Source organism: Zalophus californianus, chromosome 14 (genome assembly GCF_009762305.2).
Source record: "Zalophus californianus isolate mZalCal1 chromosome 14, mZalCal1.pri.v2, whole genome shotgun sequence".
Classification (NCBI taxonomy): domain Eukaryota; kingdom Metazoa; phylum Chordata; class Mammalia; order Carnivora; family Otariidae; genus Zalophus; species Zalophus californianus.
Window position 1 is genome coordinate 31,122,996 of NC_045608.1, and position 27,726 is coordinate 31,150,721.

Below are 27,726 nucleotides of genomic sequence, written 5' to 3' on the forward strand. Positions count from 1 at the left end.
ATCTCTTTGTTCTGTTGAATTTGTTAGCAATGTTTGTAATCAGTTCCTTGGCCTTTTTGCAGTATATATTGTATTTTTGGTCCTATAGAGTTTTAAAAAATGGTTTCTTCTTTGCTCTTAAACGTAAGAGAGATCTTTCCCATACTATTGGCAGATAAATTTTCACATATTTTACTAATACTTAAAAAAATAGATATATTTAAGTGTTTACCTGAAAATTTGGGTATGATTCAATGTGAAGGCTATTATTGTTTTCAAAGACATCACCTAATGATTTTTCTACTTTTCTTCACTGATTTGAAATAGAAAGCTTATCCCACTATATCTTTATATATACTAAAGTTAATTTGTGGGCTTATTTTTGTTATTGCCCTGTTGATCATAAAGTCCTACCTTACTTTAGTGGCATCTATTTACATATAAATTATGGTAATTTTAAAACTATATATTTTTTCATTAAAACAGATTTTATTGATAACATACAATTTATACTATTTAAACTTGTTAAATTGCTAGTTAATTTGGCTTGATGAAGTTTCATTGTTATTTAAGGAAAAAACCCACATGAATGGTGATTTTGGGGTTTTTTGTTGTTTTGTTGTTTTTTTTTTTTGAGAGAGAGATGGAGTGGGGGTTGGGAGGCAGAGGAGAGAGAGAATTTTAAGCAGGCTCACACTCAGTGTAGAGCCTGAGCCTGACACGGGGCTTTATCTCCCTACCTTGAGATTGTGACCTGAGCTGAAATCAAGAGTTGGATACTTAACTGATTGTGCCACCCCAGGTGCCCCAGCAGTAATTTATGTTAAAGATATGTTGGGACAAATACAGCCTGGGAGCAAGTGGTGAAAGAAGTGCACTTTTCCCTGCTGTATGCTCATTAAAGTGTAATTTGCATTTTATATGACTCTCTAAAGGATATCTTAGCAGAATTCACAATACTGCTTTTAATAAAGAACCAAAACTTTGAGGTGTTCTAGAAGGAATTGTTGCTTCTGACAAAATTTGAAAGACATTTTAGGTTTGAGGTATCTTATAAACATTGTTCAATTCTTATTTATTTTTTTAAAGATTTATTTATTTATTTTAGATGGGGGGAAGGGCAGAGGGAGAGGAAGAGAGAGTTTCAAGCAGACTCTGCGCTGAGTATAGAGCTTGATTTGGGGCTCAATGCCAAGACCCTGAGATCACGATCTTAACCAACTCCACCACCCAGGCGCCCCCCCCAATTCTAATTTAAAAAATAAATGTGTATATTCAGGGAGACATAATTATACCAAGTGAATATAAGAAAAAAAATGTTTGGGGTGCCTGGGTGGCTCAGTCAGTTAAGTGTCTGCCTTTGGCTCAGGTCATGATCCTGGAGTCCTAGGATCCAAGTCCTGCATCAGGCTCCCTGCTCAGCCGGGAGTCTGCTTTTCCCTCTGCCCTCCCTCCTCTCATGCTCTCTCTCACTCTCTCTCTCTCAAATAAATAAATAAAATCTTAAAAGAAAAAAGAAAGAAAGAAAATATTAGGAGTAAATGATACAGATAATACTTCATTTTCTTATTTTATACCGTATATTTCACAGTTTTAAATGTCAAAGATAATACACCCTTTAGTTTGGTGACTCAAGCTAGTCTCTAGTGTAAAAATCCAAAGTATGTGAAATCTCTGCTGCCTCTGCCCATGCAACTCTGGCCAGTACAGTCCCAGCTAGCTCCTCACCCACATCTTCCCTCAAGTGTTGTTCAGACCTATCCAGATATGAGTGGTACTGAGCTGGGGGCAGAGTAGGGGCCTACACATGGAACTATGCAGTCATGTGGGCATCTGTGCCATTTGAGTCCACTCTTTTCCTCTTCCTCCAGCCTGCATATTTAATTATGCCCTCTAGAAAGTAGAGTAAGGAAATTAAGCAGCTGTTTCATTCAGGTGGGCAGATCTAAAAAAAAAAAAAAAGTGGAGACTGTATCTACTCTGCTTTTTGTATACTTTTAGTGCAAGAGAAGCCAGCTGTTGAGGTTGGTACTATTTATTCTCAGTAAATTATTACTATGCATAGTTTCCTTTTCTTCTTTCCAAACACTCCTTTGGCAGTTGAACTATTTTGGAGGCCCTGGGATGAAACCATTCATTTGGCAAATGTTCAGAAGTGCCAGGCACAGAGATACGGAGATAACAATACAGTTTTCCCCTTAGTTTTTGGCACCAGTTCAGCATAGGAAAGCTGTTCTGGCTCCTACCTGTTTGTGTGAGTCTTTAAGGTCTATCCACAGGGTTACAGCAGTTACCAGTCACCGCTCTCCCGCCACACAGACTCTTTGTGTCTGTGGGTGATAACTGGCTCACTGGGATTTCAGGCCTGTCAGCTTTAGCCTTCTTTCATGCTTGCTCCAGTACACAGGCCCAGACAGGGGCATGGCTGCAGTGGGTGGGCTCTCTTTCAACTTGAGAGTTGTAAATAAGCCAGGTGGTTGAGATTAACTGTGTCTGTGAGAGACAGACTAGAGAAAAGTTGCAAAAATGAAATGGTGTATAGAGGTTTTGAGGTAAGAGATGAAGAAAATGGTATACTTTGGTTATGTAAAGAAGCAAAGGAAGAAAGGCAGGAAGGCATTTGTTAAGATCTGTTATTGGCTGGAATAAAGTAATGGAGTGGTGAGGATTGGAGCAGGCTTTTGAGTGGGTTGCTCATTCTTACAGGTGGAGGGGAAACGTGAAGAGGGTTAACAGGGCAGTGGATTGCTGCAGCTGTGGTATTACGTGCTCCAGTCTACACTCATCTTCTTAAGGAACATGTAATGAATTGTTATAAAGAAGATGACAAAAGTCATGTCTCCCAACTATATTCTGTGAGTTATTTGACACAATCATTTTAATTATTAAGATTAACCATGTGTGAACTAAACAGTGTTTTGAAATTAGGTCCAGTGCCACAATCATTACAAAATATGGACTTTATATGAGCCATGGATTTCTCTTTCTCATGAAATTCGCAGTGAATGTCCGACATGGGTAATAACTCAAATCACAGTTGCTTATGTGATTTACACTGTCTGGATTAACTTTGTAGGGAAAATACTTTTTCCTAAGTTTCTGTGTAATAAACGTTTAAATACTGAGAGTGGCCAGGTTGATATTTTATATTTAATTGTTCCCACTGTATTTAAAGGAAAACTGGAAGTAGTATGGTGAAAAAGAAAAATACAATGTGAAATAAGAAAGTCAAAAATAAGTATAGGAAGTTAAACCAGCTATTTCAAGGGTTGGTGGTGAGTTTTTAAGGAGAAAGCAGATTCTAGCTTTCTTTCCTGGTTTTTTATTTTGCCCTTCATGTATGTTTTCTTTCTCCACAAGATTGCTAATATAGGGCTTCCTCTTTTCTAGCTATTTGGCTTTCCTTGAAAGCTCCCTTTTTATATACAGTCAAACCCGACTGCATGTCTGCCCTTGGCAACCCAGAGTGCTGAAGAATGGGAAAGGACTGTCTGATAATATATCGAGGCAGGTCATTGTGTAGTTCCAGCAACTGGTTCCTTGTAGAGCAGGTTTAGTACATCAGCCTTGCACTGTGAGCCCAGTTTGTATAATTGGTGTAGTGTCTCCTCCAACCCCTCCCCACCTTTTTTCTTGTGGCAACAGGTCAAGGTGATGTGGGATAAATGTGACTCACTGGAGTACGTAAGGCAGATATTAAAGAACAGCTTCTACAATACCTGAAATGGTACTCTTGTCACACGTTTCTGACATTTCCTCGCAAGCCTCTGTCCTCAGTACTTCATGGGACTTTCTCATATCTCTGTTAGCATTTTCCACACTTGTACTTTCTGCTTGCATGTGTGTTTACTCCTCTTGATTGTGAGCCTTTTCAGGGCAAGGACTGTGTCTTATTTATCTTTGCATCCATATTTTGGTACCTGGTACAAAGCAGGCACTCAATAAAGGTTAGTCAGATAATTGATTAAAAAACACAGACACAGCTCTAGATGTCTACTGCTTGCCAGACCCTGTGATGAATGAGTCACATGTACAGTTTTCTTCTAATAACACTTGGCCTTTTGGGAAAGGTTCTTATCTACTTTGGGATTATTTATACTAACTTTTACAATAAGGAGGTGAAGTTAGGAAATCAGATAAACAAAAAAAGAAGAAGGAAAATCCCTTGCAAAACCCACTCCCCAGCAATAATAGCTGTGGGCATTTTACAGTCTTATTTTTACCTCATGGACATGTGTGTTTTTCATAAGAGTAATATTACATGTGAAAATACTGGCTTGTATCCTAATTTTTAATTTTTATTTATTTTTAATGATTTTATTTATTTATTTGACAGAGAGAGAGAACACAGTAGGCAGAGCGGCAGGGAGAGGGAGAAGTAGGCTGCCCACTAAGCAGAGAACCCAGTGTGGGGCTCGATCCCAGATCTCTGGGATCATGACCTGAGCCGAAGGCAGACGCTTAACCGACTAAGCCACCCAGGCGCCCTGTAACCTAATTTAAAAAAAATTATTATTGAAGTATAATTGACATACAATTTGTTAGTTTCAGGTGTACAACGTACCAATTTGACAATTCTGTACATTACTCAATGCTTACCATAATAAGTGTAGTCACCATACAATGTTATTACAATATTATTGACTGTATTTCTTATGCTGTGCTTTTCATCTCTGTGACTTATTTTGTAACTGGAAGTTTGTACCTCTTAATCCCCTTTATCTATTTCACCCCATTCCCCGAGTCTCCCCTCTAGCAACCACCAGTTTGTTCTCTTTATTTAAGAGTCTGGTTTTTTTCTTTTGTCTTTTTGTTCATTTGTTTTGTTTTTTAGATTTCACATGTAAGTGAAATCATATGGCATTTGTCTTACTCTGATTTATTTCACTAAGCGTAATACCCTCTAGGCCCATCCATGTTGTCCTAGATGGCAAGATTTCATTGTTTTTTCTTTTTTAAAAAAGATTTTATTTATTTGACAGACACGGCTAGAGAGGAAGCACAAGCAGGGGGAGTGGGAGAGGGAGAAGCAGGCTCCCTGCTGAGCAGGGAGCCCGATGTGGGGCTCGATCCCAGGACCCTGGGATCATGACCTGAGCTGAAGGCAGACGCTTAACGACTGAGCCACCCAGGCGCCCCAAGATTTCATTCTATTTTATGGCTGAGTAATATTCCATTGTGTATATATCCCATATCTTCTTTATCCATTCATCTGTTGATGGACACTTAAGGGTTTGTAACCTAATTTTATCACCTAATTAGCTCAGTGCAGTAATAGATGCTCAGTAGATACTGTTTTAATGAACACTTTCCATGTTATCAAATATTTTTAAGCATCATTTTTTATGGTTTCATAATATTTTTATTGTATGGGCATACTATAATTTATTTAACTTATCCTTCATTGTTCAATATTTAGGCTATGATTTATTCACATAATAGACTGAGTTTGATCATACATAATTCTCTGGCTTCATCTCTTTTCTCCTCTTATTCTTTACTTTGGTATTATTGATTCACTTTTAAGGCTTTGAAAACTTCATCTTTTCTTTAAGTTCCAGACATTTGTCATGCCATTCCTTCTGCTTATAACACACTTCCCTCTTTGTCTAGCTAATATACATTTTTCAGACCTAAATTTGTCTATTCCTTCTTCTTGGAAGTTTTCTAAGATTGGATTAGTTGCCCCTCCAGTGTGCTTCATAGGTGGCATTTTGTACTTATTCCTAGGAGCACTCAGTCTGCTGTATTTTAATTGCATGCTTTCTTAAGTGCATCTCCTAGTAGACTATAAACTCCTTCAGGAAAGGAACTATGTCTTATTCTCTGGTGTATTTCACAGCCCTAAGTGCAGTGCTTGGTATATAGCAGGAACTTAGTAAATATTTTTTTGAATGAATGAATGAATGCATGAAACATCCCCCACCTTCCAGTGTGTATCATTAAGTGGTGATCTTTACCAATCTCATATTTTTGATTTTTCAGATTAGCTTAATAAATAATATCTTTTATTTGTAAAGTGCTTATAGTATGCAAAATACTTTCAAAACGATTATTTCGTATTACTGTTGAATCACTATATTGTATATCTGAAACTAATATAACACTGTACGTTAACTATACTGGAGTTAAAAAAAAAAGAGAAAAAGAACTATTATCTCATACTGTTAAACTTTGACTAGGGCGCCTGGGTGGCTCAGTTGTTAAGCATCTGCCTTCGGCTCAGGTCATGATCCCAGGGTCTGGGGATCGAGTCCCACATCGAGCTCCCTGCTCAGCGGGAAGCCTGCTTCTCCCTCTCCCACTCCCCCTGCTTGTGTTCCTGCTCTCACTGTCAAATAAATAAATAAAATCTTAAAAAAAATAAATTTTGACTAATTTTTAGTATTTCAAATATCAAATGAGTCAGTCTGTTGTTTAAATACTATATTAGTCTTTATTGATGGTTAAGTGATAATTCTCATTGTCTATGTGGTCTTAAATTTTCTAAGTAGATAAAATGCTTTCTAAGCAAATTTCAGTTAGTAGATGATATTTTCTATTTATATTTTAAGCCCATCTTAAGTAATAGTCATTAACTCTTTTTTTAAAGTCTCCTTCCCAATCCCTAGTCATTAACTCTTAGAGTTTTGTAATTATGGTTTAAATGGATTTAAAACTATACATGAAGATAATAATGGCTTGCTTTTTTTTTTTTGTAGTTAATAATTGGGCTTTGATCAGGTAACAAGAAGAGTAACCATTCAAACAAATCCTTGGGACAGGGATCAGAGAACCTAATGGCACAAAGAAAATATAAGATAGTAGAAATGAATTCTCTCCGCAGCTGTCTGTATTGTCATTAAGTGACAATTGTCCTTTCTTTTCCTTCTTTGATGGTATTGATAACTCCTTACAGCAGTGATTCCCTCTGGGACGTGGCACACACTCAGGGGTGAGGGTGGTTGTGGTGGAGTCCCCTAAGGAGCTTTTTCAGCTGCTTTGCCCTCTCTCCCTGCATCAGCAGTCACCTCCACCTGCGGTGAAAGTGGTTGAGGACCAGGTGTGTGAGGTAGACACAGGCTGGGACCAGTGCTTTGCAGGAAGACTAAGTGGAACTCCTCCATCAGAAAAAGTCATAGTGGAAGGGAGGCTGGGTTTGGAGTCTGCAGATCAGTATCGTGGTCTTCTACTCATGAGTTGTGTGGATTTAGGCAGATAGTTTAACCTCTCTTCATCTTCATCTTCCTTTCTGTAAAACAGTGATTGGATCAGATGATCTTTGAGCTCACATTTAGAAATGATCCTCTGATTTTTCTGATGATTCAGACATCAGAAAGAATTTTGTTCTTGAAGAAAACATATATGAATGAAAAATGGGATTGTCTAAAATGTTATGTGAATTTAACGGATTATTAATATCATGCATTTATAGAGCCCTTCAAATGATTCTTCAGTAAGTAACTTCAGATTGCTGGCAGTTCTTCATTATCTCAGAAAAAGGAAATCCTGGTGAACTCTTTTCTAACTCTTTTCTATACTCAGGCTCTTGAATCTAGGACAGTGATCTCATCTGTCCTCATTGTTTTAAATATCATCTCTCTGCTGACGACTTACAACTTGATTATCTGCAACCTGCCCTGCTCCCCTGAAATTACCTGCCAATTTGCTGGTCCTCTGAGATATCTAATGGGCATCTCAAAGTTAATCTGCCTAAAACTGAATTTCTGATGCACCCTCCCCCCAAACCACTATTCTTAAAGTCTTCCATATCTAATCAAGACAGAAACCTTGGAGTTATCCTTGATTTCTAATATTTAACCATCAGTTTATTAGCAAATGCTTTTGGTTTAGCTTTCAGAATATAATTGGGAACTGCCCACTCCTCACCAGCACTCCTCCTACTGCCCTTACTCCACCAGAATCTATGCTTAGTCAAAAGCTAGAGCATTCGTTTTTAAGTCATGAGTCATGTCATTGTTACTCCTCCACTCACAACCTTCAGTGGCTCCTCATCCCCTTAGAGTGACTTATAACAGTCAACAAAGTCCAATGTGATCTGGTGCTCCAGTACTTCTCATTCATACTATCTCTCTTACTCACTTTTCTTCAGATGAATTGGTCACCTTACTGTTGACAGAACATTTGAGGCACACACCCTCCTTAGGGCCTTTGCCCTGGCTGTCCCCCATGGCTCAAACACTCCCCAGATATTCACACACCTGCCCTCTTAACTTCCAGTTGCTCCTGTGTAACCATCTGATTTAAGGTCCACCTTGACCGTCTGATTTAAAAATTGCCCACTGCTTTCACTACCGCCCCCACACTTCACACTTAATTTTCCTCCATGGTACATAGCACCTTTTAATATATTATAATTTACTTATTAATCTTGTTCAATTTCTGTCTCCCTTTTCTAGGACAGGGACTTTTGTGGTAGACAGGGACTTCTGTCTGTTTTGTTCACTGCTGTATGTATCACTGGCTTTGTAATATTTGGCAAATAACTTACAGTCTCTTTTCCCATCTCTAAAAATAAAGATGATAATAAATGGTTATATATTTTATAGATATTATTTTGGCTAGATATTTTCCAGCAAGTTTATATTTAGGCAGATGAGATCACGAGAATTATACAGCTCATTTCACAAACTACAAGCAGTAACATATGCATGTCAGAGATCCTTGACTCAAGAAAGGGTGCCCCTTTGGCCAAGGAAGCTGAGGCACTCCTGCCTGTCCCTGCCTGCTTGTGTTGAGAATGGCTTCATCGGCAGTCCTCCCATCGTTCTTTTCTCATTGCTGCTTTTCTTTCTTTCTTTCCTTCTTTCTTCTGTCTCTCTTCTTTCTTTCTTTTTAAGATCTTATTTATTTATTTGACAGAGAGAGAGAGCATAAGCAGGGGGAACGGCAGGCAGAGGGAGAAGCAGGCTCCCTGCTGAGCAGGGAGCCCGAAGCGGGACTCGATCCCAGGACCGTGGGATCATGACCTGAGCTGAAGGCAGACACTCAATTGACTGAGCCACCCAGGCAACCCCTCATTGCTGCTTTTCATAGCTAGCTTTAGACCTGCACATTGCTGGTGTGTCCTCCCGCTCAGGGCTCAGAGGTTTACAGGGTGGGCATGGGACTCAGACCACTTTTACACTGAATTTTCAATTTAAATAGTCTCTTGTGGCCTGCAATTGGAACCTTTTATAGCTTTTTTATAGAAAAAATTAATTTCCATTTGTCAGACTGCATTGAAAGGGAACTTCAGAATATAACCCATTCAGAAATTAGGAGATAACCTATTTATAGAATGGCATTTCAGTTGCTATGTAGGAAAGATGTTACGGAAAGAGGCAAGATTAAAATACCCTCATAGCCCAGCTAGTCCTGAGAGTATATTTATTATGTATTTAAGCCTTTAAAAAATTGTAATTCTTTGTTCTTTATCAGCATATATTTGCTTTATGAAGATAAATTATATAGGGACAATGGGAAAGTACTTATTTTGATAACTTAATATTATTGTTGCTCTACACTATTCTGTGTAGCAGAAACGTAATTTAATCCTTAAAAATTTGTTCTCTGCTTCCCTGTTTTGACAGAGATAAAAATGAGCATTGAGGTGGTGGCTGTGACTGGATTAGAACCAGAAGGAACCGGCAGTTGCTTATTAGTGGCTGTCCTTGTCCTGAATCTTCTTAGGTTGTGCTTTTCTGTTTGTTTTCAGTTTAGCACAGAAGCTTTTTGCTTCAGAAATAATGAGGTGTGAACTATTCAGAATGAACTAGTTTCACATAAGAGCAACGGGGGCTGAGGGAAACATTTTATGTATACTGGCAGTTTGGGTGCCTTTTGCGCCATGTCTTTGTGTGTGTTTGAGGGAAGGTTGTAGAAGGAGCATGCCTGCCTTCTCTGCTGGAACCCCCAGAGTTCAGAGCCCAGAAGGCTGCCTTCTGACTTCGTCCCTTGGCCCACTACCCTAGTGGTATGGTCTGTGGTCACGAGTGTCCCCTGCTTCTAAACTTCCTGTTCCTGGCTTTCCCTCTTTTGCCTTTGACTCAGTGTGTATAGAGCTGTTCAGTGGTTATGTCCATGGCCTTTGAGGCAGACCATGGCCTTTTAGGCTGTCTCCACTGCTAACTTAATCTCTAATCATTTCCTTTAATTTCAGTTTCTTCTTCTCTAGAATTGAGAGAGGGTAATATACATAATATCTATTTAATACTACTGTGATGAGAATGAAATAGATGATGTATGAAAATGTTTATTAGCACAGGCCCTTGCACACATAAATAAGTTCAACAGATGTTAGGTATTACTATAAAAATTTACTTTAAGCTGTATTTTCTGTTATTCAGTCCTTCAACAAGAATATGAATAGCATATGAATAACTACCCGTGCTGTCTGCTGGGTTTTGAGAATACAACAGTGACCAAAGCAGATGTGGCCCAGACCACACTGAGTCCAGTGGGAAAGATGTTTGTGCCTTGGAATTTGTCAATTGTTAGAAGAAAACTTTGACCCGATCTAAAGTGGGAAAAGAAATTTAAATTGAAACAGGGATTAAGTTTTAAATGGAGAGCTTAATAAAAGAACTCTGAAGTTAAAAAAAAAAAAAAGACTCAGGAAAATCAGTGTAGTTTTCCAGAGCTTTGAATACAAGTGCTTCTACAAGCTGACAGATTTGCCTATAAAGACAATTAGTAGGTCAGCACTAGACAAGTAAGAAAGGGAGTAGAAAGAAATAAGGTCTGTGAAGTAGACTGGAGCAAGTCCATGGAGCTTAAAAAAAAAAAAAAAAAGTGAAACAAGGAGAGCAATTGTGAACTGGAAAGTGATGTCGGTAATTTTCCAGTACAGAAGCCATAACCTCTGGTGGCAGAGTCAGAATTTAACAACTGCTTTTGAAAAAACAGGATTTGGTTTAGAAATAAAAGTCTCTGCTATTAAACATGTGATGATTATACTCATGTTTTGGTAGCCTCTTTGTTTTAATATCAGTAAATAATATATGAAAGTATGCTATTAACTATAAGTAGTATATTTTTTAATACTGTAGTAAGATTTACTATAGTGAACAGGTTGAGTATGTTGATATATTTACCTGGAAAAGTCTTTTTTTTTTTTTCAAGTTTGTTTATTTATTTAATCTCTACACCCAACATGGGGCTTGAACTCATGACCACAAGACCAAGAGTCACATGCTCCTCCAACAGAGCCAGCCAGGTGCCCCTACCTGGAAAAATCTTAATGCAAAAATTTTAATCTAATTTCCTATTTTCTCTGTTAAAATTGGGCAATTTTAGAAACAAATATCCATTAACTGATGAATAGACGAATAAAATGTGGTACATTCATACTATGTAACATTATTCGGGATTAAAAAGAAATGAAGTACTGATACATGCTACAACATGGTGCTAAGTGATAGAAACCAATCACAAAGATCACATCTTGTATGTCCCATTTATTTTAAACATCCAGAATAGGTAAATCTCTAGAGACAGAAAGTAGATTAATGATTGTCTAGAAGAGGGAGAGAGGATAGGATTGGGGAAAAATGGAGAGTGACTTCTGATGGATATGGGGTTTCTTTTGGGGTGATGAAAATGTTCAAAAATTGTGGTCATGGCTGCATAACTCTGTGAATATACTAAAACCCACCAAGTTGTGGGCTTTAAATTGGTGAATTGTATGGTATGTGATTATATCTTAAGAAAGCTGTTATTTTTTAGAAATGAAGCAATTTAAGGAATTCCTGACTTCAAAAAGCAGAAGAGATGTTTCTGAACAAGATATTTAAAAATTTCCTTTTGCAACTAAGGATTTATCATTTTCACTTTATCTTAATAACAAAGTGAAAGCAGAAGAGAATAGATCATTTACACTGAGCTGGATTCTCCCTAAGTCAATAGATGCCAATTCCAGTGCACATTAGAGTGGTACTTCTCAAATGCAGAGTGCACAGGGTCATTTAAGGGTTTGTTACAATGTGGAGTCCCAGATCCTTCCCTATAAATTCTTATTCAGTAGGCCTGGGAAGGCCTTGGGACTCTGACTTTTAACAGGCATCCCAGGGAAAAGATGTTCTTTGGAATCAGAAATTGAGAACTGCTCTGGTACAAGGTTCTATTAGAATACTTTCCTGGGCCTGTTGATCCAGCTTTATTTTTATTCATTTGCCTTGGCTGCCTTATCAGTACTAAGATAAATATTTAGTAATTTATTTAGAGTTTGAAATTATATCGGAACCACTCTAGCTAGCATTGTCTTATTACAGACTGGGAAGCCGAAGCCAGAGAGATTAAGTTTTTTCTTGAGAGTCTCACAGCTATTAAGTGGGAGAATTGGAATCCAGATATAGGTCTGCTTGTGCCCAATCCAGTACTCTTCCCACTTTGTCACATCATCTCTCAGAATCTTATTTTATATGTGATAATCCTTACCACTGCATGACTGCCACAGGCTTAGGTGCTACCTACTTTTTAGGGGCTCTGCCTATTCATGTGACTTTCAGGTTATGTGACTTGGAGCAAATTACTTAACCTCTCTGTGCTTCAGTTTCTTTATCAGAAGAAAGTAGGGTAAGACTAATACCTATGATAGAATTGTGAGAATTTAATGATACCCATGCATTTGAAATACTTGGCACAGTCACTGACACATAGTTCATGTTCAGTAAATGTTAGCTGTCGTTTCTAATAAATTTTAATGAAAAACTGGATGTAATGTCATGTCTGTGCATAAGGGGAAAGGCAATATCATGTTGGGTTAAAGAGGCAGTCTTTGAAGTCAGTTTCCTAGGTTTACATCCTGGCTCCATTACTTACATGTTGCATAATCTTGGGTAGGTTGCCTCACATATATCTGTACCTAGTAGCTCACCTGTAAAATGGGGACAATAATTGTACCTACTTCACAAATTTCTTGTGAACCTTATGGGCAAAGGTGTGAATGTGGAGATGGGTCAAACCAAATTATTTGTGGGAATAAGTTTATACTATACGGCTTAATGTTTTAGGATTATGGTGGCAAAATAACTGATTTGTGAAGAATGATTATGCTTTTGATGATTTAAGTGTTTTATTTAAATTTCTGGTCTTTTATTTGTATATGTGTGGAAGTGATGAATAGCTTTCAGCAAAGAAACACTTGTCTGAATATTTCAGATGACAATATGACATCTAAATTGCTGCTATTGTTGAAAGCCATCTGTCTGATGGTTCCTCACTGTTCATTTCTCTGCTGTTACTCTCTTGAAGTTTCTTGGTTATTTACTTTTCCTTTTCTAATTAAAAATCATGCGTATGCTTTGAAGGGTGAAATGTTTTATTATTCTCTGTGTCACATGCAAGCATGCGTGTGTATGTGTATATTTTCCATTTGGCTTGTTCATATTTCATTCATCATAATTTTATTTTTTGTCTGTTTAATAAGTTTCTGAACAAGATATTTAAAAATTTCCTTTAGCAACTAAGGATTTATCATTTTCACTTTATCTTAATAACAAAGTGAAATCTAAATTTAAAATATTTGATGTTAAGTTTTGAGGCTTTATTGTTTGGTGCATGAAAATTCATAATTTTTTTGAAATGTCCCTTTTTACTCTTTTAAATGCTGCTCTCCTTAAATTCTCTTTTCTTTGGACATTAGCATTATTTGCTTTGTTCTGGCTTTCTTCTGACTTGCATTTTCCTGCACGTATATTTCCATCCTTTTGTTTGAAAGCTTTCTGTGGCGTTTTAGGTGTATTTATGGTAAACAATATGTTGCTAGATTATCTTAATCTCATTTGAGAGTCTTTTAATAGGCATTCTTTACCTGTTTATTATAATTTCTGATGTATTTGGACTGATTTCCTCTTATTTTGTGTTATCTATTTGTTATGTTTTGTTTTAGGTCCCTCCTCCCCTTCTTTTGCTTTTTTGAAAAATCACATAGGGCAATACCATCATGCATTTCTACATGGAAGCATTCAACTGAAATAGTAAAGCCACTGCCCCTTTTTTAGGAGCTGCACTCTCCAGTTGCAGTCCCCAACTGGCTACTCATTCTCTCTGATCCTTGTACTAAGCTCCATGAGGGCAGAGTCCAGATCATGCCTGTTCCCCTCACCACTGCACCCCCAGGTGTGGTAACTGGTACATAGGTGCTCAGTGAATATTTATTGAATGAATCAATGAATGAATCAAAGAATGGATAGGTGATCGATCATGAGAATCGTCTACGTAGCCTTCAAATATACTGAAACCTGGCCCCATACTTTGGAGATTTTGATTTAATAGGTCTGATATGGAGCCCAGATACATATATTAAGAAACAAACAAAATATTCCCCAGATAATGTGATTATCAGCTAGATTTGCAATAATTTGGACTGAGATTTTTCCTCTTTAAGACAGCTTTTCTACTTCGAAACAACTTGTGATTCTCTTGATACTGTTAATGACTATGAAGAGAAACATTGATCATTGGGTAATCTGTTTATCTGCTCAATTGGGGTGGGGCCATAGTTTCCCTAAAACACGGAAACCTATCACAATTTCAGCTCCTCGTTTATCTATCTTATTTTATTTTATTTTTATTTTTGGGGGGAGGGGCAGAGGGAGAGGGAGAATCTTAAGCTGATTCCATGCCCTGTGTGGAACCTGACACAGGGCTTGATCTCACAACCCTGAGATCATGACCTGAGCTGAAATCAAGAGTCAGATGCTTAACTGAGCCACCCAGGCACCCCATCTATTTATTTATTTATTAAGCTAAGCAGGAGGATAGCTGGTTATCACTGTTTGGGTAACACCAAAGGGCAGTGGTAAATTTTTCCTTTTTCTCAAATAATTCTTTAAGCTTTCCTACATCTTTTTCATGTGCTCTACAGAAGATCATTTGACTGAACATGCCTCTGTGCCTTTGCATCAATAAAATCAATCATTGGAAACATATAACCAAAGGAGATTAAAACAGAATGAGTGGTTGGACTGGAGATCTTAACCTTTTTCCTATTTTTAAGGTATTGATTTTCTTAGTCAACATTTATAATGGTTTAAATAATTGACTGGGGCACAAAAGACCCGATTTTGATTTTGGTTTATTGTATTGCACTCGTGATGCTGTTTTATTTGCGTTGATTCATCTGTGGAGTTAGGAAATTAATTTACCTTCAAGGAGCAAACTTTGTGGGTATGTGAACCTTTTAGGGTTGCAGATAACTGTTAATGAAACCTATGATTGAAAACGTAGTTCATCAAGTTCCTTGTCTGTATTTGAAACTAAGCGTTTAGAACATTATTCTCTCCTAATGAATTTTTGAGTCAGTAGATAGAGTTAAGGAAAAATATTAGTGGGGATGGTATTTTCAGATTTAATCAGGATAGAATAAAACAACATGGTTTTTTAGTTTTTTATTTTCACCTTTTAATCTTGGTTATTTACCTTCAGTGCTTTGGTTTTCCAGTTTTCAAAATGGAAATTATACTTTGTACAGTATGGAACCTTAATTAATGGTTACTAATCAAGTACGTTAAGCAACTCAGATGAAAGTTACTTTAGTTCAAAGTACTATAGTAATAATATTTTAAATAAGTAGTTTGAGAACTTTCTGTGGAAATGACTAACATAGGATCATTGACTTACATGTCATGATTATTTTGCGTTCTTTTGATGACATGGGACATGGTTCCCATTCTCAGGGATTCCTGATCTCACTTGTGGATTATTCTCAAATCCTTTTCTTTCATTACTTAGCTGGGAAACTCAGGGAAGTATTAGTAATTCAGCAGGCATTTATGGATTACCTGCCATGTGCAAAGCGTCGTGCTAGGCACAAGAGAGAGACCTAATGAAACAATCTTTATCCTTGAGGATAAATAGAAGAATCATCTGGAAATAAGAAAAGTGAAGCTTTTCCCCTCAGAAAAGTCTCCATTTTCCTTCCTCTATGTCTTTTCCAGATCTATCCTTTTTTAAAGAGATTTATTTATTTGAGAGAGAGAGAGAGCAGGGGGAGGGGCAGAGGGAAAGGGAGAGAGAGAATCTTAAGCAGATGCCCCATTGAGCAAGGAGCCCATCACAAGGCTCTATCCCACGACCCTGAGATCATGACCTGAGCTGAAATCAGGAGTTGGATACTCAACTGACTGAGCCACTCAGGCTTCCCTGCCCTTTTTTAAAGTTTTTTTTGTTTTGTTTTGTTTTTGAATTTTTAAGTACTCTCTACACCCACCGTGGTGCTAAAACTTACAACCCCAAATCAAAAGTCACATGCTCCACTGACTTGAGCCAGCCAGGTGCCCCCAGATCTATCCTGATAATAACAATGATAATATCTTACATTTATATAGTACCTCACATAAAACTGTATCAGCTGATGCTTACAATAGGACTTGGTCCCTTTGTTGTGCAGCATATGTGAGACTGTTAAAATTTTAAGTGTTCAACAGTATCTTCTACTCACTCCCAAATACCACGTTTAACTGTAAAGAGAAGGATATATATATTTGTTAGGTTCCAGAGTGGTCTGTCTAGAGAACCAACATATGCTACGACACAGAGGCATGAAACACTGTAAAGTTGTTAGAGCATGTCTGGAACACAGGATTGGGGGGAATGAAGTTAGAGGGGCGCGTGGAGCCCAAGTCATAAGGGGCCTTGTGTGCACAGAGGAGTTTGTAGTTCTTCCTGTGACTCACCATATCTCAAATTTTAGTCGGCCTCAGAGTACATATAAAGTACACTGGCATGTTCCTATCAGTTTATCCAGATTTGACTAAATCCCCCATCATACAATGTGCTGTTTTTGAAGACAAAGATTCATTATATTTTTTACAGATTTATTGAGATACAATTCACATAGCATATAATTTGTCCATTTAAAGTGGTTTTTAGTATCTTCACAGAGTTGTACAATCATCATCACAATCAATTTTAGAATATCTTCTTCACTCCAGAATGAATTCCTATACCCATTAGTAGTTGTTTCTCATTTTACCCAGTGTCCCTGGCAACCAGTAATCTACTTTCTGTCTCTATAGATTTGTCAGTTCTGGACATTTCATATAAATAGAACTATATAGTATATTACCTATTGTGGCTGGCTTCTTTCACTTGGTGTAATGCTTTCAAGGTTCATTCATGTTGTAGCATGTATCAGTGCTTCACTCCTTTTAATGGCTGAATAATATTCTTTTGTATGGCTATATCACGTTTTCTTTTTCTATTCATCAGTTGATGAACATTTGGGCCATCACTGTATTTTGTAATCTTGTTTTTAATAAAATTAGTTCTGTAAATTGCTCAGGAAATTATGTTATAAGGAAAAATAAATATGTTTATTCTGATTTTTTTATTTTTATTGTTATGTTAATCACCATACATTACATCATTAGTTTTTGATGTAGTGTTCCATGATTCATTGTTTATTCCCTTTTTTAATTGAAGAAATAAAGACTTGATTTGTTTTCTAGACCTTCACTTCCTATTTAATATAAATGAAGCAGTCAAGTATATGCTATTGGAAAATAAGCATAAATAAGCCTTATTCTACTATTAAAATCATGGTGCCTAGATTTTGATTTTATTAATATGAATATCATCATTACAGATTTCACTTGTATCACCTTGTTTTTTATTTTGTTATTGACAAATATTTATAGCATCTCACATGTGTAGTTGTGGATTTACACTGTCCTCATTGCTTATTGTCCAGTTCTAATTAAAAATGAGTTTGTGCATGAAATGAAATGACAGCTCACAGTCCTTACACTAATTTGTAATAGATAGCTCTGTCCCTTCCGCAGCAGTAACAGTCACTGTGGGCTGCCATTCAGTCCGAGGGGCTCAGCTGAGACCATGTGCACACCCTGTCAGACCAGGTATAACTTTCTTTCTGACTGAAGAAAGAATGTCTACATGTGCCCAGGATTTATGGGAAAATTCCTTAATGTAGTGTACTCTGTTTTTGTTTTTGTTTTTAAAGTAGTCAAGGGTTTTAGCAAGAGAGGGACCTAATAAAATTTAGAATTTTAACTGGACCACCTTTCTTGATGGCTGGGAAACTGTTTCAAACCTTTTCTCTTCCTTCATCCCTCCAGCACCCACTCTCCCTCCTCACTCTCAGCTGCAACTGTGCTTTTTCACTTAGGAAAGTAGGAGCAACCTGAAGAGAACTTTCACATTCTCCCACTACACAGTCTACCTCCGTGCGTCTGTACCAAACACCCATTCAAGGGTATTATTTCAGAAATAAGCAGAAAGAGCCATTTCTATCCCGTACCACTGCCTCCATGTCCTTTTCTCGTGTTTCCACAGAGACTTACTCCATCAAAGCTTCTCTTGTCAAGGTCATCAATCAAATAGGAAGAAAATTAGAGGAGTGTGGAATCAAGAGAAGACTAAAAAGGAAAAAAGGACATGGTCAGCTCTGTCAAATGCTGGTGACAGGTGGATTCAAAGCCTTGATGATTCCAGCAAACTATACCCTGCACTCAGGGCTCCGGACAGAGTGGTAGTGTGAAGTAGAGCTGTGGTTCCGGTGGAAAAGCAGATAAATTGGTCCCTTTATTTCTTTTTGGAAACCCTAGTAACCCCTGCAGATAAGAGAAATCAGGCCTTTCTGAGTGTTGCTGAGTCATAGCACTTCCTAAAACACTGAGCAACCCCAATCAGACTTTTTACTGTGGTGAAATACACATAGTGAAAAATTGTAACCATTTTAAGTGTACAGTTCAGTGGCACTATATTCACAGTGTTATGCAGCCATCACCACTGTTCCCAAAACTTTTTCCTCATCCCATATGAAACTCTGTACTCACTATCTCATCGCTCCCATTCCCCCTTTCCCAGCTCCCTGCTGACCTCTAATCTACTTTCTGTCTCTAGGACTTTACCTTTTGTGGATATTCCATGTAAGTGGAATCACAACGTTTGTGTTTGTGTGTTGGGTTTATTTACATGTTTTTAGGATTTACCCGTGTTGCAGCATATATCAGAATTTCATTCCTTTTAAAGTCTAAACAGTATTTCATTGTATGTATAGCTCCAGTCATTTTAGAATAAGTTTTATCACTATTCTGTGTGTGTGTGAATAAAGTTTTCCCCCTCAGTGGTTTAAAATTCCTGTCTTGTCGCTAGCTGTTCAGATTTGATTGTCCTTGTATTTTTGTATGTGTGTATGTGTGGTTTTTTCCGTCTCCTAAAAGCCCTTAGGGTCTGAGATTTTTGTTTTTTAAGTTGGGAACCGGTTTCAAAATTGAATGTCCCAACAAAATAGGACAGTCAAGTTCCCATTATGATGTTTAGGGTTTTCAGAGACAGTTGTTGATATAATTTTTCTTTAATTCTGTTTAAGTGCAGTTTACTCAGAAACCTACTTACAGAAAATAAAGTCCAGTTAACCTCTGTAATTCTTCAACCATGACATTTCCATAAGCAAAATTTCATATATTTATAGCCTATGTATTTTCTTTTGGTATTCCAATTCTGCAGTTTTCTTATTCTTACAGATGTCAGGATTAGAAAGGACTTTAGTTGGTTTTTCTTTCAGTTTACTCTTGAAGAGGCTTAGATCCGTGGAGATTAAGGCACCAGCTCAGGGTCCCACATCACATAATGAACAGATTCCATCTCATGACTACTGGTCCTATATTCTCTTCACAGTGGAAATACTTTGTTCAGCTCTTTTTAAAAATCTACTTTGTGGTGTAACTTAAGTATAACAAAAGCAGATGTTTTAAATGTCCAGTTTAATGAGTTTTAACAAATGTGTACCCTCATATAACCACCACCCCCAACCATTTCATCATCCCAGAAAGTTCCCTCTGTAGTCAATCCCTCCCTCAGCCCCAACTTCATATAAATGTAATCATACAGAACGTACTTCTGTGTTCACTGTTTTGCTCAGCAGAATGTTTTTGAGACTCATTTGTGTTACTGTGAGAAGTAGTGTTCTCCTTTTTATTACTGGCCGGTAGTTCACTGGGTAGGCACACTGCAGTTTGTTCATCCATTCTTCTGTTGATTGATGGGTGGTTTTCAGGTTTTGGCTGTTACCAATAAAGGTACTATGGAGCATTTATGTATGAGGCTTTTTTTTTTTTTAAGATTTTTATTTATTTGAGAGGGAGGGAGAGAGAGAGAGAACATGAGCCCAGGGGAGCAGCAGGCCGAGGGAGAAGTAGGCCCCCCGCTGAGCAGGGACACCCCGCCCCCCATGCACAGCTCCATCCCAGGACCCTGGGATCATGACCGGAGCTGAACGGAGACACCCAACTGACTGAGCCACCCAGGCTCCCCGTACAAGGATTTTTGTGGATGTAGATTTTCATTTCTCTTGGGTAAATAACTGGGAGTAGAATTGGTGGGTCATATTATAAGAGTATATTTAACTTTTATAAGAAACTGCCAAACTTTGTATCATTTCATATTCACGTCAGCAATGTATGAGAGATCTAGTCGTTCTACGTTCTCACCAATAGTTGTTATTGTCCGTCTTTTAAATTTTAGCCATTTTAGAGGATGTAAAATATTACGTGGTCATTTTGATGTGCATTTCCATCATGACTAGTGATATAGAGCATTTATTCACATGCTTATAGGCCTTCTGTGTATCTCCTTTTGTGAAGTCTATGTTCAAATCTTTTGCCTATTTTTTATTGGATTATTTTATTACTGAGTTCTAAAATTTAAAAAGTGTATTCTAAATTGAAGTCTTTTGTCAGATATATATATACATATATATATTATAGATAATTTTGCCCATTGTGTGACTTATGACTTGGCCTTTCATTTTGTTATTTTTGTCTTTTGAAGAGCAAAGTTTTTAATTTTGGTGAAATCTAAGTTTTCAGTTTTTTCTCTCATGATTAGTGCTTTTTATGTCTTGTATAACAAATGCTTACCTATTTCAAATTCATAGCTGAATATGTATGTAGAAAATACTTAAGGGGCGCCTGGGTGGCTCAGTTGGTTAAGCGACTGCCTTCGGCTCAGGTCATGATCCCAGGGTCCTGGGATCGAGTCCCATATGGGGCTCCCTGCTCAGCAGGAGGCCTGCTTCTCCCTCTCCCGCTCCCCTGCTTGTGTTCCCTCTCTTGCTGTCTCTCTCTCTCTGTCAAATAAATAAAATCTTTAAAAAAAAAGAAAATACTTAAAATCTGTGAAAAGCTACTAGTGTTATGTAGATTTTTCCTGTGTTTTTTTGCTAGAAGTGTAATAGATTTAACTTTTACATTTTGATATATGATGCATTTAAAAATAATTTTTTGTATGTTGCAGAGGTCTGGGTTTATTATTTTCCATGTAGACATCTAGTTGTTACAGCACCATTTGTTGAAATGATATCTTTCCTCCATTGAACTACTTTGGCACTTTTGTTTAAAATCAATTGATTATATAGTGTAGGATTAATTATGGATTCTCTGTTCCATATGTCCACCTTTATGCCACTACTATACAGTTGTGATTACTGCGGCTTTATTTTAAGTCTCGAAATCAGGTAGTCTCAGTCATCCAACTTTGTTATTCTTTTCCAAAATTTGTGTTGGCTATCCCATACACATTTTTAAATCAGGTTTTTAGTTTCTCTAACAGTCCTACGAGAGTTCTGATTGGGATTGCGTTGACTTTTAGGTCAATTTGGAGAGAACTGACATTCTAACAACATTTAGTCCTTCAATCCATGAACTTGGTGTATTTCTCCACTTACCCAGATCTTTAATTTCTTTCAGCAGTGTTTTGTAGTTTTCACTGTTGAGTTTTCCGACTTTTGGTCAGTCAGGTCTTTCAGGGAGTTTGTCTGTCATCTGAAGCTATAAATTTCTTTCTAAGTGCTGTTTTAGTTGCATCCCAAGGATTTGGATATGTATTTTCATTATCATGAAATATTTTTGAATTGAGCTTTCTTCTTTGACCTAAAGTTTATTTAGGTGTGCTATTTAATTTTTCATCTGCATTTGAAAAGAATGATTATTCTGCCATTTTTGGTGCAGTTGATAGTCATCTGTACTACCGTAAAAGTCAGGTAAACAGCAGGAAAGGGTGACAAGGGTAGAAAGGATCAATTCTGGAGTGAATAGGAGTACTTCATAGAGGAGGTAACACTGAGCTGGGATTTCAGGGATAGGTAGGATTTGTCAGAGAGAAATGCCATGGGCAGAGAGGGCATGGATAAAGAAAGGTATGGTAATATGAGAACAGTGGCAGTGATATGCATAGTGTGGAGCTGTGAATGGAAAAGTTCACCGGGGTCAGAGGGTAAAAGACTTAGAATGGCATGTTAATGAATTTATGACATATCCACATGAAAGTGCTCAGGAAATAATAGTGAATAAAGGAGTAACTCTCATACATGTTCAGATGGACCTTTCTGCCACTTAAAGGCAAAAAAAAAAACATGTCTAAACTTTAGGGAAAGAGTGTTGTGTTTTGTTTGTTGTTTTGTTTTGTTTTTAAGTTTTCTTGAGAAGTGACTAACCTCTGCTGGAGGTCTGATTTGCTGAACAAAGGTCACGGAATAATTATTCTGTCCCTGTCAGTAACTCTGGCCTCCTTTCATTATCTTCAACTTTACCCCTCTACTTTCTTTTCATCACTATTTAAACATGCTTAAGGCTCTGTAGTCTTGAAAAGTAATTTTAAAAATTCTACCTCTGCCCCCTTTCATCTCTAGCTGCTGTCACATATTTCCCTTTGTCTTCATAAAAATTACACTTTTTTTAAAGTTTATTTATTTAAGTAATCTCTACACCCAATGTGGGGCTCGAACTCATGACCCTGAAAATAAGAGTCGCATGCCTCTCCAACTGAGCCAGGCAGGCGCCCCTGTCTTCATAAAAATTTCTGATCATGCTGTGTACACACATCATTGTTTACTTACCCAGACTGCCCATGCTAAATTCACCAGTAACTTCTGCTTCACTTAAATCCAGGGGATGTGTCCTAGACCTTCCCTTACCTCATCCATATTCAATACATATGACCATGTCTTCCTTCTTGAAATATTTTCTCTCTTTGACTTTTGTGATATCATAATCTTTTGATTCATCCTTCTGTCCCTTACCTAATACTAGTGCTCCTTTACAGTCTAGTTTCTTGATTTATTATCCCCTGGCCAATCATTAAGTGTTTGATTCTTCTTCTCTTGTGTATTTTTCTCTCCTTCAGCTGTCTCATACACTCCTGACTTGGTGATCAATTATTTGCCAAGGAATCCCATTTTGTGACCTCAGCTCATGGCTGTCTTCTGCAGTCCATATAGCAGTGGACTATCTGCTGCTTATCTAACAACTGTGATGGTGTTTCTCACAGGTATCTGAACTTACCATTTCTCTCTGAATCTCTTTTTCCTCCAGTTTTCCATATCAATAAATAGTACCACTCTCTCTACTAGCCCCAGCTAGAAACTCAAGAATCTCTTTGATTCCTTTTCCCTACATTTAATGCATTGCCAAGTCCTCTTTCCTATCCATTCTACCTGTGAAAAGGCTTTTCAGATCCTCACCGTTTTCTGTCTGCACACTGTTATCACTCCAGCGCAAGAAACCATCATCCCTGAGTTGGACTCTACTATAGTAGCCTCCTAACTAATCTTCCCACATCTGCTCTGGCCCATTTCTCATCCATTCTCCAACACTGTACTTTAAAGCTATGCCATCTTTCTCTTTTTAAATTAATAGAATATTTCTTTTAGAGCAGTTTCACATTTACAGAAAAATTGGTTGAAAAGTAGAGTTCCTACATCCCCCTCTCCTCCTCCAGTTTCTCCAGTTATTTACATTTCACATTAGTGTGGTACATTGTTATAATTGATGAACCAATACTGATACGTCTTTATTATTATTATTAACTAAATTCCATAGTTTACATTAGGGTTCACTCTTTGTGTTACACATTCTATGGGTTTTGACAAATTATATGACATGTGCTCACATTACTGTATCGTAGTTTCACTGCTTTAAAAATCCTCTGTGCTTCACCTTTTCATCTCCTCCCTGGCTCCCCAAATCTCTTGCAACATTTTTACTTTCTCCATAGTTTTGCCTTTCCCAGAAAATCATAGAGTTATATAGTCCTTAGCTTTTTCAGGTTGGCTTCTTTTACTTAGCAATACTTTTAAGGTTCCTCCATGTCTTTTCGTAATTTGATAGCTCATTTCTTTTTATTTCTGAATAATATCCCATTGTATGGATGTACCACCGTTTGTTTACCCATTCATCTCTTAAAAGAACATCTTGGTTGTTTCCAAATTTTGGCAATTATGGTTAAGTCACTGTAAACATTTGTGTGCAGGTTTTGTGTAGACATAAGTTTTCAACTTACTGGATAAATACCAAGGAGCACAATTGCTTGATTTTATGGTGACAATATACTCAGTTGTGTGAGAAACTGCCAAAATGTCTTCCACAGTGGCTGAATCATTTTGCAGTCTCACCAAACACTAAAAGTTCCTGTTGCTCCACATCCTCACCAGCATTTGATGATGTCAGTGTTTTGGATTTTAATGATTCTAATAGGTGAGTAGTGGGATCGTTTTAACTTGCAATTCCCTAATGACTTACAATGTTGAACATCTTTTCATATGTTATTTGGTATCCATATATCTTCTTCAATTAGGTGTCTGTTCCAGTCATTTGCTTCTTGTATAATTTTTGTATTGAATTTTAAGAGCTCTGTATATTTTGGATACCAGTCCTTTATCAGAAATGTGTTTAGCAAACATTTTCTCCCAGCTTGGGGCTTGTGTCATTCTCTGGACAATGCCTTTCATGGAGCAGAACTTTTTAATTATAATGAAGTTAATTTTATCAATTTTTTTCTTTCATGGATTGTGCTTTTGGCGTTGTATCTAGAAAATTGCCAAGCCCAAGATCACCTAGTTTTTCTCCTGTTATCTTTTAGTTTTATAATTTTGCATTTAACTTTCAGGTTTATGATCCCTTTTGAGTTAATTTTTGGGAAAGTTGTAAGGTCTGTGTCTAGATTTTATTTTTGCGTGTGGATGTCCTGCAGTTCCAGCACCATTTGAAGAAAAGACAGTCCTTTCTCCATTGAATTGCCTTTGCTCCTTTGTCAAAGTTCAGTTGACTATATTTTTGTGAGTCTATTTCTAGGCTTTATTCTGTTTCATTGATCTGTTTGTATTCTTTTGCCAGTACCACATTGTCTTGATTACTGTGGCATGATATCTTTTAAAAATAAAATATGATCAGATCATCCCACCCTCCAAGATCACTTCAGTGGCCTGCCTTTGCTTTTATGTGATGAAGATTCAGGTCCTTCAGATAGCTCATACTAGGCCCTGTGTTCTGTGTGAAGCCTCCCTCCCCACCTCTTAGGCTGTACCTAGCTCTTCCTTTGTCATTAGGATTTTCTTCCCCAGTCATTCCTTGTTATTCTTGACCTGCAGGCCTTTATACTCACTGTTTCCTCTCTAGAATTCTACTCTAACTCCCTCTTCTGGTTAGCTATACTTGCTTTTCACATCTCCATTTAAAACTTACTGCTTTAACAAGGGCTTCCCGAATCTTCAAGCTAGCTTAGGGCTCTCTATTATACATTCTCATAACACCCTCTCTTCTTTATTATAATGTTAAGCACAATTGTATGACTTATTTATAATGTTTTGTCTAAAACAGAATCTCTGTGAAGGCCAGAGACCTCACAGAGGTGTTTTTTCATTATTCCTTTTCTACTGCTATATACACTGCTCTTGGTAAATACCTGTCAACTGAATTAATGAGTGAAGGGAAGGGAGCTGTGTACACTGGACATTAGCTAGATTCACTAATGGAAAAATGTGCTTTCTTTGGATAGCTTTTACTAGATGTGAGGCTGCCATAGTTAGTATTTAGGGATTGCAGCAGGAAATTTTATTAAATCTTTTATATTTTTGTGAGAAAGGTAGAGAAGTGTCAGATCAGTAAAGGTTGCATTGTAATCAATGTCAGCCTGAGAAAACTGTCTCTGGTGTTCTGAGGGCTTCTTAGTTGCAACTACCCTATTTAACATTTAAATCAATTTTATGAAGACTCAGAAGGCATACCCACATTGGCAGATTTTATAAGTTTAGAAATGATAGTAAATGAATTAGCTGGTAGACTCTAGATTTTAAATGATGTTCCTAAGCTAAAAAGATTGATCAAAATACAAAGATAAAATAGATTTGAGATAAATGTAAAACTCTTTTACCAGGATTACATAACCTCTTTAAAAACACTAGCTACAATTATGTTTCACTTATTTTATTAAGATAGAAAGATAGCTATTATGTGATGTGTATTACTTGTCACTGTGGTTGAATGTAAACCTAAAATGTCAGCAATTTAATGGTTTAACAGAAATCTGAATATAAAACTGGGTGTATTTATAGAAGTATGTGATGTAGAACAAAGAAGATGCCCATCTTTTGTGTTCTTTGATGATTGTACTACATGTGGAATAGGATTTAATACTGTATGCCACATTTTGGACAAATGTTGGCAGACTAGGAGATGCTTGGATGTGCAGCTTGGTTACAGTAGAATTCTGGATATGGAAGCTCCTAAGTAGCAAAGCCCGGTTGGAGTCCTGGCTTTGTTACTTGTTAACTGATACTAAACAGTTTATTGACCCTGTTTTAAATTTTCTCATCTTTAAAGTGGAGAAAATGTCTACCTCACAGGATTGTGATAAATAAAGGAAAACATGTTCCTAATAAAATGTTATACAAATATAAGGAAATCTCATTCATCTGATTGGCAAAGGGACCTGAAGAGTTGAAGCAACTGTTTTCAATGTTTAGGCTGGAGAAGAGGGGCTGTCGGCAATGAGGCATGATAGTGAAGGCAGTAGCAGCTGCTGTTTGAGGTACTTGCTTGACAACCTTGTATAGATTGTATCCATTTAATCAGACTTGGCATTAAAGACTTTAGTGCTATTATATAACTTACATGTGTTTAGCAAAGATTTTAAATACTCTCTAAAGCAAAGTGCTAGGCACCACGGCAGATACGAGGAAGAATCATACTTGATCCCTGTCCTAAAGAAGTTTTCATTCTAGTAAAGGAGACAAATATGGACTCAAATATTTTTAGGAAGTACAAATCAACGTGGAGAAGGGCCAGATGAAGTGGGTTAGCATAAGAGGAAGACTGCATGTGGGCTCGGTGGGCTTACATCAACCCTGAGTGCTTTACATGAAACCCTGGTGGTGGTCGGTATGCTCTTGTTCTCTAGTGAGGCTGCCCTCAGTGATGGCACGGCTGTCTAGAGGCCAGAGAACACTCAGTTCCATTCATGTGTCTCTTTACCCCAGAGCTTTAGGGCTTTATGGCCAGCTATCACCACTGAGAGGTAATTAGTCATGATGATGTGGCAGCCTCAGATTTTGGAATGCGTGGTTTTATTCAGTGCCTTCTTTTCTCCACCCTTTATCAGTTGGTTAGGCTTAAAAACCACAACTTTCTAGTGCGCTTCACTTGTTCCATTTAACTTTAAGGTTTTATACTGTAATTCCTGTAAGCTTTATTGAATGTTAGAGTCTCTGGAAGTGTCTGGGGCAGGGGTGGAGGGGGAGTGGTGCCAATGTGACAGGACATGAACGATTATTTTCCAGCTGCCTGGAGACTGGTAATTCAGATGAATATTTTAGATCTGACACTGCTGTTTCCCATGGGTTTTCTTAACATTTCCAGAGGTTTTAGCAAGTGAGTTTCTAAAATGAGAATAAGTAAGTATATATCTAGGCAAGCTGGTATGTCTAGGTACAGTTATACTTTGATTATTGCTCTGTGGTCACCCCTATTC

The 27,726-nt window shown here is 37.4% G+C and overlaps 1 protein-coding gene across 6 annotated transcripts in view; it reads left to right on the top strand.

Annotated features, from left to right (window-relative positions):
* Positions 1 to 27,726, top strand: part of SPIRE1 (spire type actin nucleation factor 1) — a 211,802-nt gene that overhangs the window by 50,340 nt on the left and 133,736 nt on the right. Inside the window, exon 1 of one of the 6 annotated variants that reach the window (XM_027576301.1) lies at positions 14,910 to 14,959. The exons of 4 other annotated variants lie outside the window; for them this stretch is intronic. In XM_027576301.1, the coding sequence (XP_027432102.1) occupies positions 14,915 to 14,959 (45 nt within the window). In that variant the 5' untranslated portion in view covers positions 14,910 to 14,914. Of the gene's footprint in view, positions 1 to 14,909; positions 14,960 to 24,345; positions 24,456 to 27,726 lie in introns of those variants that run through there. One more of the 6 variants, XM_027576304.1, reaches the window with a different exon arrangement.